General features: G+C 36.4%; 2 protein-coding genes across 2 annotated transcripts in view; both read right to left on the minus strand.

Annotated features, from left to right (window-relative positions):
* Nucleotides 1–6,872: 6,872 nt before the first annotated feature.
* Nucleotides 6,873–8,718, minus strand: LOC140338711 (serine/threonine-protein kinase D3-like). The gene is made up of 2 exons (XM_072423016.1): nt 8,576–8,718; nt 6,873–7,897 (listed from the first exon to the last, which is right to left on the minus strand). The coding sequence occupies exons 1-2, from the start codon at nt 8,678–8,680 to the stop codon at nt 7,718–7,720; spliced, it is 285 nt and encodes a 94-aa protein (XP_072279117.1). The 5' UTR covers nt 8,681–8,718; the 3' UTR covers nt 6,873–7,717.
* Nucleotides 8,719–9,256: 538 nt separating this feature from the next.
* Nucleotides 9,257–15,290, minus strand: part of LOC140338521 (serine/threonine-protein kinase D3-like) — a gene marked incomplete in the record, with an annotated part of 50,918 nt that continues 44,884 nt past the window's right edge. Inside the window, 3 exon segments of the mRNA XM_072422765.1 lie at nt 9,257–9,430; nt 12,597–12,607; nt 13,705–13,969. Coding sequence (XP_072278866.1) covers nt 9,257–9,430; nt 12,597–12,607; nt 13,705–13,969 — 450 coding nt within the window.

Below are 15,290 nucleotides of genomic sequence, written 5' to 3' on the forward strand. Positions count from 1 at the left end.
GACAGTGAGAAAAGTTCGGGTTTATCGATTTTTGCAAAATCGATCAACCCGAACCAAGGTCGGGTTTATCGGCCAGGTGGTTAACTTGCCTTTTCCTTTTGTCTTTTCTGGAAAGGGCTTTTGTTTTGTGTGTTATCCTAATTAATCTATGTTGCTGCATTTGATACTTTGCTTATCATTTAGCACAGTAGCTTCTTTTTTATTTTTTTTTTACTTTGAATGTTTTAATGTCCATTTTGTAATTTTGAATGCTATGTTATTGTGTTTGTGGCCATATTGTTTGATTGCAACATTCTGCCTTTATTACCACTCTTCAATGTTTGTCCTGCATAAATATTTTCTAATCCAATTTTCCACCCTTGATAGGGCAAAATTGCATATTGGTTTGGTATTTTTTGAATACAATATTTGTTGGGCCATTTGGCCATTGAACTATTTTGGCTTTACATGGAAGTGTGTGTTTACATGTGTTTGTTTTTTTTTATTTTTTTGTCTTTAGTGTAAATTTTGGTGGGTTTTTTTTTGTTTGTTTTGATGTTTTTTATATTTTATTGTGACCTTTTAGCAAATGTTTCTTTTGAATAAAGTTGTTTGTAAAATGTTGTCATTTGTTTTTTGGGGTTTTGGTATGTGATCTCCTTTCCAATCTCCAAGGACACAGTTTAGAAAGACAATTGTGTTAAGCTGTTCCTTTCTCTGAAATATTTGTAAGGCTAAAAACACAATTGTCTTGTTAAAACTGTTTGATGTGCATTGTTGTGCGCCAAACTTCAGGAGTGTGTAGCTCATAGTTGTGCGACTAAACTGTTTATTAGTTGAAAAATGCACTGCACTTTTGCACAGTCCTCATTGAGGTAAGTTTGTATTTTATTTGTGTATATTGCTTGTTTTGCTTCATATGCACTCATGTATGTATAGACATGAGTGCACATAAAGCCAAATCGTTCATTTCCAACGACTTTCCTCGTTCGTCGGCGTCGTTGGTTACTTTTTTTACGAACGATTTTTGCCCAATCGATCGTTCGTCGTTCATTTTGAACGATAAAAATTGGAAGTGTGTACGCAGCTTAAAAGCCCTGATGGTTAAATTTGTGATAAGTATTATGCTGGGCTACAAGCCTTCTATCCTCTTCACTGCAGAGGAGGAGGTGTTGCTGCATGGGTAACAATGGCACTCAAAAAGAACTGTTGCTTTGCCCTAAATAGGCAAAATTACAGTATTTTTAAACCCCTTTAGGACCGCAATACAATCTTATGAGTCCAATTGGATAATATCCCTTTCTTTAAATGGTAAACACGTGACATGAGCTACCATATCAGACTGAACCAGCTCAGGAATTGTGGTAGCCAGAAATGATAGGTATACTTGACTACCTGTTAAACATGGCTGCTCTGATAGATTGGACTTAATAATTGCATATTATTAGTATTTTTACCTGGAATAAAGGGGGTGGTAAAGGCTCACCCTCCCTTTTATTGCCTTTGTCACAAACTTTGGTTTTACCACAAGGATAAACATCACTACAGGTGTCCAGGGACCTCTCAGTAATCAATAATGTGGCTGCTATGGCAACCAGTCACCATTCTGGTGGGTAGAGGCTAACGGAACAGCATGCTGCTTTGCTCATGAGCGAGAGGAGTCTGCACATGCTTAGCGAGCAACAGTACCCACATCTGTCAGAGTAAAGAACAAGGCACACATTTATTGACCAATACACATGGGCATGTAGTGAGCATGCACTGCATAATATTATTAAAAAAATAAAATAAATAAATGGTAAACACAGAACTGGAAATGTGCATGTGTGTATTCCACGTTCTCAGAGCCGCTATCATTAAGTCAGGGAGACATTATTGTGAACTTGCTGGCATGTCCAAGCTGCTAAACTTGGTCAAAAAACTTGTCATAAAAGGATCAAAAGTCAGAAAAACATGTTGTCAAACCTGTAGGCTTAGTAATGTAGTAATTACATGGCTACTATTTGTCATATTCTTCTGACTCAGGTTTAAAATGTGTAAGGTATCACACATATCTGTGGCCTCCCAATATAATTTTTTTATTGAGTTATAAAAACAAATATTATGTCGCCACAGGTATTTCTGTCGTGATTAGGCAAAAAAAAAAAATGTGAGTAGAAAATCCTTTAATATATGGTTCTACTGGTATTACCTTTATATAGTTGCCACTTAAGCTCAGCGTGATCGATTAAGGCCCTCCTATGGACCTCTGCACAACTAGGTCTCTTCATTACCAACTACATGAAATAAAATGCTCTTATCTGTTAACTGCCCTGCCCCTATTCCACAACCACCCCCTCCCTGGCCAATTTACCCTTCCTCTTTCGGTCTACACGGACCAGATTGATAACCCATTCCCCTTGGGAACTTTACACCCCTGGGGCATGCACGGGACTCATACACAGCACAAATTGCTATATTATCTATTCTACACTGGGTAGTCTGTTTTATACATTTCAAGTATATGATTGGTATTGTAAAGCAATCATATCCATGGGTTGCTACTGTGCCTAAAGGCATTGTTAAAGTTTATATTGACTTTGCTATTTTCTGCAAAATTGTATACTAATTTTTCTTATATATTTGTTTTGTACAATATTTGGTTTTGTACTAGCTCACATTTGTATAATCCTTTGGTTCTCTCCTGATTCTGGGTATTGTAATCTTTCATACTTACCTTTTTGTATTGCTCTTTCCCTAGCTGTTCCCCCCCCCCTTTTTTTAATAAAAAAAAGAAACCTGCTAAAGAATGTTTTTTTTAAAGACGAATCACATAAAAAGGTAATTAATTATTTTTACGACCCTGGAAATCTCTACATATATCATAATTTATAATACTAAATAATTCTAGCCCTAAAACACACATACTTTGTAGTTTTAGATTTTTAACACAAATTGCAAATAATCTATATAATACTTATTTATGAACTGTTACAGGATTTGTTTAAATTGTAAGCATCTAGCATAGATGCAGCAGTGAGTCATGTGGCCACTGTGACGAAGACAACCTGTGGCTCTGCCTGAACGCACTGCATAGAGATCCAACCATTTGTCAGCAAACACCTGGGAAAGCCAACCGTTTTATGTCATTGGTATGTTTTATATTGTCACAGGTTTGCTTTAGGACCGATACAGAGGGATCTACTTAAAAAAGGTAAATTAAATAATAATGAACCCGTCACTATATATCATTGCTAAAATATGATTTTCCCTATTAACTCTTCCCCAACCATTATACTCATCCTACTTTTGGGTCTCCCACAAACTGACCTTAGTAAGATCCAGTGCTCCTTGTCCGGGTTATTTGATGTCTAGTTGTTGTGAACCCAGACTATCAAGGCTCTGTCCCCAACCCAGGACTCACAACAAAGTGCTGCAGCAGTCAGTGGCATGTTACTACATTGCACCACTTCCTTCAGAACTTAGGATCTGCCCACTGCTTGAAGAACAGTAGGGTAGAAAGGCCTATTAGAAAGTGACATCTACAGGGTAATCCATCTTACATACAAAAAAAAAATGTGTATTTTGTTGTTTGTTTTTTAGGGCTTTAGTTGTGTTTTAATGAAGAGGGGCAATTGGAGGAGATTGCTTTAAGATACACTAAACCATCTTAAAATGCTTTAGTTTTAACAAAAAAAAGTTACATTTCTCCCAAAAGTTCCAAAGTTTTAATTTTAATATTTTTACATTTCATTTATTTTCCACAGGTATTTGCTGAACATCAAGGGTACCAAGTCAACCACTACTAAACTGGAGGGAAACTAGGTATGATTGATTTTATCAAAATGTGCAAACATTCATACTTGCTTATAGGTAAGACTTATATTAGAAATGAATATACCTCAGAATGTCTTTTTATAGCAGTGTCAAAGCCCATTGTGAGGTCAGAACACCAGCACCATTACATCATATAAGAATTCAAATATTTATCAGAATTCAGTTAGGATCACCACCTATGGGTCCGTAACGTTCTTTTTTTGGCCCCCAAAAGAATCCTAAATATGAATTGCAGCTGGCCCACCGCTGCATTGAAATAAAGCCGCTACTACAATTCCTGTTTTTAGACCAGCAGTCTCTCTGCCTATGCATGGCCCCACATTGGACTGTTTTATAGACGCAATGCCGGGAAATGTAGTAGAGGTATCACTTGCATCTGCAGGCCAAAGGTCTCTCTGTCTATACGTGGCCCCGCTTTGGACTGTTTTATAGACGCAACTAATGCCGGGAATCGTAGTAGCGGCATCACTCCCATTTATAGACCAGCTGCCTCTCTGCCTATATGTGGCCCCGCATTGGACTGTTTTTATAAACACAGGGAATTGCATTAGCGCTGCTATTTCAGTGAAGAGGGAGTTCCAGCCACTCATAACATTTAGCCCCCCATTTGACTGTTTTCTTGATGCAGAAAATTGTAGTAGCGTTGCTATTTCAGTTTTAAGTTTGGTCCACGACTTTGTCAAAGTTTTTATTTTGGCCCACTGTCTATTTGAGTTTGACACCCCTGCCCTTCTTGGATACTGTTATCAAGCTTTCAGTCACAGATTACAAATAATGGTGTTGTAGGTGTTTGCCATTTAAGAAGTATGGTATGTAGATTGTGAATGATCAATAGGATGAGTGATGTGAAAGTGGGTTGTGTTCATGGGAGTGCAAGTTCTCATCAATCTGTAGGTGACATTGGGTCATTTAAAAGATGTGGGTAAAACGGAAACTTATTACAGCATTGATTGGTTATTGAATGCAGAGGTTGCTTTTAAGATTCTAAGTTTAGGTTGAATACCCAATAATTGTCTGGTACCTGTTTGCACAACAGGAATATCTGTTTCCCAAAATTGTTAAGAAAACAGCAGGGCAGATACTCTATTGCACAACACAGTGTATGATGGACTGTATATATACTGCCTTTAGTGCCATCAGCAAAATGGAGAGAATATATGCTTCAGTTACTGTCCTGCTGTTTCTTGCTAATCATTTTAAGCCAGTTTTTTTACATACATTTCTATGTTAAATCATATGCATAAGAACGATAATTAGGGAAAAAAGGAAGATGAAATTCCATGTAAATATTGTTCATGTGGTATGGCTTGTTTTAAAATTTAGTGAATACAATTATATCACTGTACCAAGGGGTGGCTGCAATTACCAACTGTAGCCTTTAAACTGATCCCTCTGGAGTCCAGTGGAGCTTTTAGACTAGGGCTCAACTTCTTTTCATGACAAAACAAAGCCTTTATACCTTCTGGAGAGGTGAATGTCATTCAGCTGTTAAATGGCAGAGCCTCAGTGGGGATATGGGGCTCCCAGAATTGAAGTGATCAGTGCTTAGCTTGCCATTTTCTGCTTGGTGCTACAAGTATGCAAGATTGGATTTGTCATAACATAAACATGATAATTCAACCACGCTCAGCAAAAAATTTACATACAATCAATAGACCATGATTTTCAATATGCCGGGGATATCTGTATATATAAATGCAGCTCTGCAACAATGAATACACCATTAAACACACACATACACAATACTGTGCAAAAGTTTTAGTTAAGGGTAAAAAATGCTGTAAAGTGCTCTTAACAATATATACCGGTAATTCTATTTTTTTTAATCCTATCAATTTGCAATATGCAAAGTGAACTAACAGAAGCAATTTACATTCACTGGCCTGCAACCTGTCATCAAATGAACAATATGGGGCCCGTGTGTGTGCACAGGGAATCCCCTACGTTTGTACTGGGCATGTGCTGTGCGGGACCTGCACAGACCACACCCACTCTAAATCCAAAAACGTGCTCTGCACGGAGTCTGGTGTCAGTGTGGGCTCCGTGCAGAGCGGGTAGGTGTGGAATGGGCGTGGTCCATGTGGGTCCTGCACAGCACACACTTTTTTCATCCAATAGTGTGAAAAGTAAAGTGTTTCCTTATTGAATTTGTTCAGAATCCAATCATGTTAAAGGCAAAACCTCTGTTCACTGTAAATATTCATAATTCATTATTTATAAAGATAATATTGAATTTGAGGGAAGATTCTCAGCTTCCCTAGTAAATCAGACATTTTTTTTTCTTTTTTCTTCTATTCATATTATATTGTCATGAAAAGGTGCAGCTCATGAAAATTGTTGACTTAAACAGCATATTTGGATATATGACACACAAAATTGACATAGTGTATTCATTCTTGTACTTTAAATTAACAATGCAGATTTGTAATCTAGAAAATGTCAGGAGACTCTTTTTAAATTGACTCTCTCTCCCAATTGATTTTTGACAGGCAATCCCTCGTCACCCTGGTTGGCGTGTGCTGTGCGGGACCAGTGCAGACCACACCCACACTAACCCCGATTAGTGGTCGCCCCACACACATTCACCTCACCAAATCTGGCCCTCTTTGCAAAAGTTTAGACTTCTAAGCAATCACAAATTAGGGGGCGGTGCTGCGCCCTTTTTTTTTTTTTTTTAAAGGGAATAGCACAAAAAAAACAACAGAATTTTTACCTTGCATGAAAGGGTTGTCTGCCCTTTTATGTAAAATTAAATTCTAGAGTTTAGGTACTTTAGGCAGCCTATACCTACAGAAGATATGTGGTTAGTTCCCAAAGATGTTGAAATCAACACACCAACTAAGTATATATAAATACACACACACACACATTATATATATATATATATATATATATATATATATATATATATATATATACACACACATATATATACACACACACACACATGCACATTACTTTTTGTTACAAAAAGCCAGTTTCTGTTTATATTTATACACTGTACTTATAAAATAAATTACTTAATCAGAAATGAATTACAAATAACTTACGAATTATAGACACACCATGAAACAGTATTTTGAATTTTGCAGTAAGTATTGACAGATCACCAATCCTCTTTAATATCACCCTGCTTACTAAAAATGACTGTACAAATCAGAAAAAAATTCTTGGAATAATAAAGTATAGGAAAAGCCTTTGAACATTAAGTCACAAATCTCTCATGTAAGTACAAGAAAAATATTTTCTTACTTATAGCAAGGAACAAAAATATATTTGTCTAAAAAATATGGACGTTATACACAGGCCATGTTATTATTAACACACATGAAAATTGGATTCAACACAAACATAAAGAAACAGACAGGTAGAAAGTTCGGATATAACAGTTTAGATAAACTATCACATGCTACAAAAACGTCTTACCTCTAAGTGATGCCCATGCAGGGTTCATTTAGAAAGCCCCTTCTGTACAAAGTATACAAGATTATCATTTGTGCAACATACACGACTATCCAAATGCTTTGGAAATGCTCAATATATCAGGAGCACAGAGTACCACCAATATATTCAGTACTAAGACTTTGCTTTATGGGGCACAATGTCACCATTTACAAAAACACTTCTCAAGGTAGTGATACTGCTGGCTCCTGAGGTTTTTGACTAGTTTTGACTAGTACAACCTCTATTTTAAACACACATACATACATACAAAACATAGAATATAAACATTTTGAACATGTATATTTGATAGTGCATAAATATTACAGGCACATATGGCTGTTTATGGCTCAGAGTTTGTCATGTAGATAGTGGGCTTGAGCCTAAAAAAGACCATGCTCTAGCATCAACAGTGGCCTACAGCATTATATCTTTGGTGTTAACGAGTAGTTATGATCAACAATATGGTTACAAAAAAGTTTTATTCTTCATCTTCTTCTTCAGTTTCATCATACTGGGGTCCCATGACAAAGTGTTGTGGGTATTCAATGCCACATTCCTCAGCAAATCTTTGCCAACGTGCATCATCACTCTCATGGGTAATGTATCTTTGGCCAACTCTGGTTTCTAATTCCCGAAGGTCCAACCAAGTCTGAAAGTCCTGTAGGAAAATAAACAACTAAGTCAAGGGTGCATACTGTGTCAGCATTTCTCTACCTTTTTAACACAGGAGAACCCTTGAAATAACTTTCAGGTTATCACGGAACCCCTGCTATATATACTTCATAGTTCTCCCCAGAGGTTTTTAGCCGGTTGCTCCGCCAAAAAAGTTTCCTAAATTACACATCACAAGTAATATTATCTTTGAACATGCCAGTTTTACAATGCAGTTTTGAATAATATAGCTTAATAAGTGAGTCCCAGAGTCCAATATATTTTCTATGAAGTGGGATACATTGCTTATCCACATATCTGAATGTTAAGTCAGTCTAAGGTTTTTTGATAAGAAAAACCGGCAATGTTTTGAGAAGTTGCTAGTGGGCTAAATTACCCACTATTTTCTCTCTTGCTATAATGTACAAATATCAGACACTGCCAGTTTTTCCCACTAAAATGTCTATTTCTGGGTATTTCCTATAAAGTATCAATTTAAAAAGCAAAGTGAAACCCCTGTGAAATGTATGTGAAAGCCAGATACACCTGGTATTTCAGATGCAATTGTTTTGTCTCTGGTGACCCCGGTAAATGTAAGAAAACACAGCTCCCCAAACAGTTTTAAATATTAGTTTTGCTGCACTAACCATTTTCAAATGAGATCACAAATAACAGTGACACCTACCTGCATCCAAGGGTGACTAAGAGCCTTATCCACGCTGAATCTTCTTCTGATTTGCACTTGTAACAAACTGCTTATTAGTGCAATTGCTGCAAGATAAAGAACCATTTATTTACAAAATGACATTTCCCATACTGATACTGCAGCAATTTCACTAAATTAGGTAAGGTTTATTAGATCAGACTTCTGTGCTGTTTATCTACGTACTGTTGAACTTCTAATTTCATTCAATTCTAATTCTAAGTAACCCATGTTAGATTGTTGTCTTTAGATCTGCCTATTTCCACATTCAAGTCAATGATAATGCAAATACAGCCTGAAGCAGGTCAAATGGAGGTTAGAAGTACTCCGACTACAGGTTAAATGCACTTGCATTGAAATATGAATGATTTCAAAAGCGTCCTAAACTGATTTTAAAACCAAGCTGCGTTTGTAGCCCACGCCCTTTAACACTGCCCCTTAACTACTGTAAAAAATATGAACCAATCATATTAAAATTTCATTTGCGTTGTGGTGAGCTTAACACACTGTCTACATTATTAGTAAAACACTGAACGTTATTAGTAAAACATTGATATGTAAATGAACTACCAAAACACTATTGCTGTCATTGAAAAATATAAATAATTTCTCAATGTTCTTCATTCATAACTGCTTTGTTTGCAGAAAGTTTAACCTTCTGTATTAACATTTTACCTGTGTGACAATAAACCTGGTGATTCTCTCAGGAAGTCTACCCTTGTCACTTGAGAGGATCATCTCTAACATGTCTCCATGCAGCTTCTCCATAACCACATAGATACGTTCTGGAGTCTCACACATAGCTTCAAGGTCAACAACCCCATGGAATCGTAAGTTCTGAAAAAATAGGAAATCACTGTTATAAGCCATACTGTAAAAAGAGGGTCAGCCTCGTGATTTGATTGCTTATAAATATTCAGTATTAAATATTCACTATAAGTCATCAAATGAATGAATTTTGTTCACCCCAAAATGAGCAAAGTTTTGTTGGAAAGAATTTTAATTCTGTTCTACATGAGCTGACAAGAGGATTTTGTGCCCAATTTCTTGCTGTTTGGGGATTTTTTTTGAGTGATCTATTATCAAATCACCATTAGGCAGGTTTTTACAGTGACCCTTGCACAAAGGTCATTTTGGTATGTTCTAAACATTAAACCCTTATTTATACCTCATAAACCATGACACAAAAAGAGGCATATTGCAAACATAATATTTCCTCTTTAAAATATTAATTTAAAGAGGAAGTAAATTCAAAAAAGGCCAAAACAAAAAAAATTTACTAGCCTTTAATCCCACAGTGCAGTCGGTTGGTCCGGAGGTTTCTTCTTTTGGGTCTCGCGTTGTCCCGGCATCCGTCTTGAGGTCTGCGCTCCAGGCGCCGCCATCTTCTCTTCTTCTTCCGGGTTTCTTTTTCCTACGTCACCCAACCAATCGGGTGAGGTAGTTGGGGAATAAAACATGCCGATCTCACAGTGCATGCGTGAGATCACCCAAATGTCTCCTTGCTTATCATTCTTGCTGCAAGTTTCCGGAGATCAGTGATCTTAACCAGCCATGAAATAAAATAGAATTTTATTTTACAACCAATCACTTTAACCCCTTAAGTGGTAACCCCTGAGTGTGACTCCGTGTAAAAAAAAAATTGTTAGGAGCGGTAGCTAAACCAATGTAAACAATAATAAATTGAGCCTTACCTGACCTGCTGGCGTCCTTCTTTGCGATCCTCATCTTCTTTCTTCCTCCATCTGATGAGTCCCGGGGGATTTCCCAGTGATGTTGGTGCGTGCGGATGTTCCGTTCAGGGCGTGGCGGGAAATTCAAATCTATTTGTATTGCATTCAATACAAAATACCTGTATTGAATGCAATACAGTGGATTTATATGTGTAAAAGCAGTACATTGTTTTTCATGAAAATTTATTTTACAGTATATTATAATAGTATGAGTATAATAAAGTAAACACAAAATCATGTCAAAATAATATTTTTCATTACAGATATGGATTATTTGTGTGTGTTTTTTTATTTGTGTAGGTAATAGCTTTAAGGCTTTATAACCTTTACCCTGACTAGTCTGCCATAACACTAGGGAACACATTTTTTGTTCAGTTAGATATTACACTTGTTCTTTGCTATCACACCCAGTTTTGACGATTCAGGGTACCCTCCTTTTTTTGTCAAAAAACATACAAATTTTACATACAATGAAAAAATAATAAAATATTAACTTGAATGTACTGTTTATTTTAATATTTTTTGTTCATACAAAGAATTTATTGTTACTCTATTTTTTTTTTTTTTTTTTTACAGTAAAACATTTGAAAATTAAATCAGGTAAGCGGTTAAGGTAAACATTTACGCTTATAGCTTTTTCTTTTTTTTAGTGTTCAGTGTTAGGACAACCCCGCCAGATGCTCCAACAATAGTCAGCCATCATATGTACATCCCATCCACCCTTATACAGTCCTTCCATGACCTTCAAATCTTGGTGGAATTGTTTACCTTGCTCATCACTGACTGCACCAAGGTTTTCCGGGAATTTAGAAAGATGGCTATGCAGAAAATGCACCTTGATACTCATATTCCAACCAAGCATTTTGTAGCTCTTTAAGAGCTTCTATACAATTTTTGTGTAAAAAGTCCTGAAAGTCCTTGACAATTGCTTTGAATGATAACCAAGCATTGTTTGCTTCTGACATTGTCCTGATGAAATGTTCATCTTTAATGAGCTGCTAAATCTGTGGACCATCAAACACACCGGCCTTTATTTTTTCAAGTGACAGGCTAGGAAATGCCAAAATGAGGTACTTGAAACAGTCTCCTTCAGTTGGCAAAGCTTTAACAAACTGCTTCATCAGACCCAGTTTCATGTGCAGAGGGGGGACTATAATATTCTTTCTATCAACAAGTGGCTCATGTAGAATGTTTGGATCACCTGGTTTTAGGCCAGATCTTGGAAGCCAATTCCTTTCCACCCAATGCCTCTCACAAGCTCTGCTGTCCCACATGCACAGATAACAGGGATACTTGGTGTTTCCGTGTTGCTGACCAAGAAGGAAGCATACCATTTTAAACACAGATGACCCAATTGTGTTAGTGATATTGCAACAGCGACAATGACTCTCTTTATGTCTGCATATTCTTCACAAAGACAAACTGAATGGCCAATTGGGACTGACCCAAATATATCGCCATTGTGAAAGAGGACACACTTTAAGCTCCGCTTTGAGCTATCAATGAATTGTCGCCATTCAGTTAAGTTATAGATTGGAATTCATAAATTCCTCCATTAAACCAGGTATGTTATGGCAATACACAAAGCCAGTGTCAGTTCTAAAGTACTGCAGAAATGCAATTTCTCTGGTTCGAAAGTACGATACCTTGTTCCTTTTTCAAGTAAGTTTTTCTCACACAGTCTTGATGCTAGGAGTTCTGAAGCCTTCTTCGGTAGTCCCAAATCACGTGCCAAATCACTCAACTCATGCTGATCAAATCCTCTTCAATTTTAAACTCTACATCATTGTTGCCACCTAGTTCATCAACATAATCATGTCGAAGAGAGGATAGTGTAACAAAAACCAGCACTGGGATGTCATCTGAATGAGCCACTGGGCGCATAGTGGATGGTAGACTAGTATACTCTATGTTATATTTATTTTTCTTGTTGTATCCTGAAGTTTTCACTATACAAAAGTAACAGTCACTGAAATGATCTCCTGGCTCTCGCCAAACCATAGGTATACCAAATGGCATCTTATCACATGTTCCCTTTGTGTATGATTTAAAGAAGCAAAAGTTAATTACATCAGTAGAACTGTTAATAGAAATATTTTTATCCTGTAAGCTTTCTAGTCTAAAAAAAAGCAGCCTAAGGCTTTGGAAAGGGTTGTTTCCAACAACAAAAGACTGAAAGATGAATGAACGAGAGCTTTACATATAGTGGCCCATCTTTTGTGTTCCCATTAGCTTTACTGTTGAATGCTTCAATGTGAAGAATAACTGACAGGGGTATTTCCTGAAAAATAATTTAATTGTGATAGTTAAAAAAATAATTGCTTAAAATTCTGGCCAAGGACCAAATTATGTGTGTTAAATTGTGTTTATATTTTTTAAAGCATGATGATAAATATCCTACAGTAAGATATAAAAAAAAAAACTTTAATAATTTTGGCTTAGATATACAGGGGTCTATTTATAAAGCAGTGAATCAGAGATTCACTGAAACATTTCTGGTAAAGAATCGTTTACTGCAATTGAAGCACATGGACCTGGAAAATGCCCCTCCAGTGAACGTCAGATTATCTGCTTTATACATAGACCCCAAAGTGTATAGATATATAGATATATATATATATATATTTCAGTAAAATGATTATTGCGTGTAAAAGAATAGCCTATACAAATCCTTGCTACAGTAATTGCAATAATATAAGTGGTAGAGAAAAAACTTGATGTGATAGAAGAAAACTAACTGCACTTTCACAATCAGCATACCTTTTTTTAGTGCAAATAAGCTTAAAAAGTGAAGTCAACAAAAAATGTGTTCAAAATTGTTCCCCAGTATAACATAAGCTTATGTTGAATATACAAATGTAACTGGGAGTGTTTTTAATTCTTTGGTAGTGCTGTTTATGTAAGACTATGTACATACGTCAGATGATCGTCTGAATATCGCCTCAGGGCTGGTATCAGACAAGAATCTGAAGTGTGTACAGGACTCGTTCGACATTGTTCATGGATTCGTTCTGGCGTATCAATGAACGACAAACGACTGCAATACATGTGAAGGGGAAGTAGTGCAGCGGGGTGCAACTCGCTCGGTCTTCCACCTCTCCTCTCCATGGAGCAGAATGGCACTATATGTACAGCTCTCGTTCATTCATCTTTCAGTCTTTTGTTGTTGGAAACAACCCTTTCCAAAGCCTTAGGCTGCTTTTTTTTTTAGACTAGAAAGCTTACAGGATAAAAATATTTCTATTAACAGTTCTGCTGATGCAATTAACTTTTGCTTCTTTAAATCATACACTTTTCTATTACTCTGTACCACCTAGAAACCTGGATAATGATTGTGCAGATTTCTGCTCTATTGGTAATAAATATGAAACATCTCACCTGGAATACTTGACTGAGGTGACTCCTTTGGAGTGATGCTTTCATTCATGCCTGCCATTAGGGCTTGCCGGACCATCCTGTACCAGGTGTCTCCTATATCTGCTTTATCTTGTCCACCATGCGGAGTGATACGTCTTTCTCCCACATAATACACCAAGGTATCAGTCAGTAGTTCAAAGCAGTGAGGAGTCTCCCCATCTTTTGTGTTCCCATTAGCTTTACTGTTGAATGCTTCAATGTGAAGAATAACTGACAGGGGTATTTCCTGAAAAATAGTTTAATTGTGATAGTTAAAAAATAATTGCTTACAATTCTGGCCAAGGACCAAATTATGTGTGTTAAATTATGTTTATATTTTTTAAAGCATGATGATAAATATCTTACAAAAGATATATAAAAAAAAAACTTTAATAATTTTGGCTCAGACATACAGGGGTCTATTTATAAAGCAGTGAATCAGACATTCACTGAAACATTTCTGGTAAAGAATCGTTTACTGCAATTGAAGCACATGGACCTGGAAAATTCCCCTCCATGTTTCAGTGAATGTCAGATTATCTGCTTTATACATAGACCCCAAAGTGTATAGATATATATGCACATATGTATATTTTAGTAAAATGATTATATGGTAATGATTATTACAAGATTTAATTAGGTTTATAGGTGGATTTTGTTTGTACATTCTTAACAGCCTATCCTAAATCGTATTGATTTCTGAGAATTATTTATTGGGAGATGCAAAGATCATATCTAGACTAACCAAATGCAGTGATACAAAGGTCCATTACAATCTGGTAAACGACAAGTTAAGAAATTACAATGTATTCTGTGTATACAGCTGTGGAATTGCAGTAAATTAGTATGTTGCAATTAGTGGTTCAGATGTAGAAATATGCATTTACAGAATCCTTAAATATCTAAAAACAAACCAAGCATAGCATAGCTTGATGTGAAGTAACTGGTGTTTTGATAGCAACAGTGAACATGGATCTTCTGTAAAATGCCCTAAATATCACACCTGAATGTGTGATTAAAATTATTCTTACTAGTAAAATGTTTTTGGCTCTCTGTACATCTTTTAGTTTGTAATTAAAATGTAAATTAGTGAGGAGTAATTCCTCCCAATTACCTCTAGTACTTTTCTTTCCAGCACATATCAATCGAAGGCAGCAGAGCACCCTTTTTTATTCTTGGTCTACCCAAACATTGGGTTAGTAAACTGGAGAATAGGGAAGTGAGGGTTATTTAGTGTTATTTGTAACAAGTATGCTCTATTTCAATTGCCAAGGAGAGGAAGGATTCCAGTGGACCCCAATAATGGATTATTGGGGCAGGAGTTAAAATACCTCCCCTGCCCAACATTCTCAACATTCTTGAGATCAGGGAGTTTTTTTTTCTAACATCAAACCAAAGTTTAAAGTTTTGTGGATTGGGATTTCCAAACAATCATGTGGCCTTTCTGCTACCGATCCATTTGCTTGTTATGACAAGCCAATATTGTTAGGCAGATGTGTAACTAATGTAATGTACTGCTCATGAATTATAAAACAGGAACAATGCTTTTATGGTGTAATCAGGTATTA

Source organism: Pyxicephalus adspersus, chromosome 9 (genome assembly GCF_032062135.1).
Source record: "Pyxicephalus adspersus chromosome 9, UCB_Pads_2.0, whole genome shotgun sequence".
Classification (NCBI taxonomy): Eukaryota; Metazoa; Chordata; class Amphibia; order Anura; family Pyxicephalidae; genus Pyxicephalus; species Pyxicephalus adspersus.

Excerpts from the sequence above, each read along its gene's own strand:
- LOC140338711 (XM_072423016.1), bottom strand. The coding sequence starts at position 8,680 with ATGGTTCTTTATCTTGCAGCAATTGCACTAATAAGCAGTTTGTTACAA. Across the intron at positions 7,898-8,575 it reads TTAGTCACCCTTGGATGCAG|GACTTTCAGACTTGGTTGGA; the intron begins GTAGGTGTCACT and ends ATTTTCCTACAG.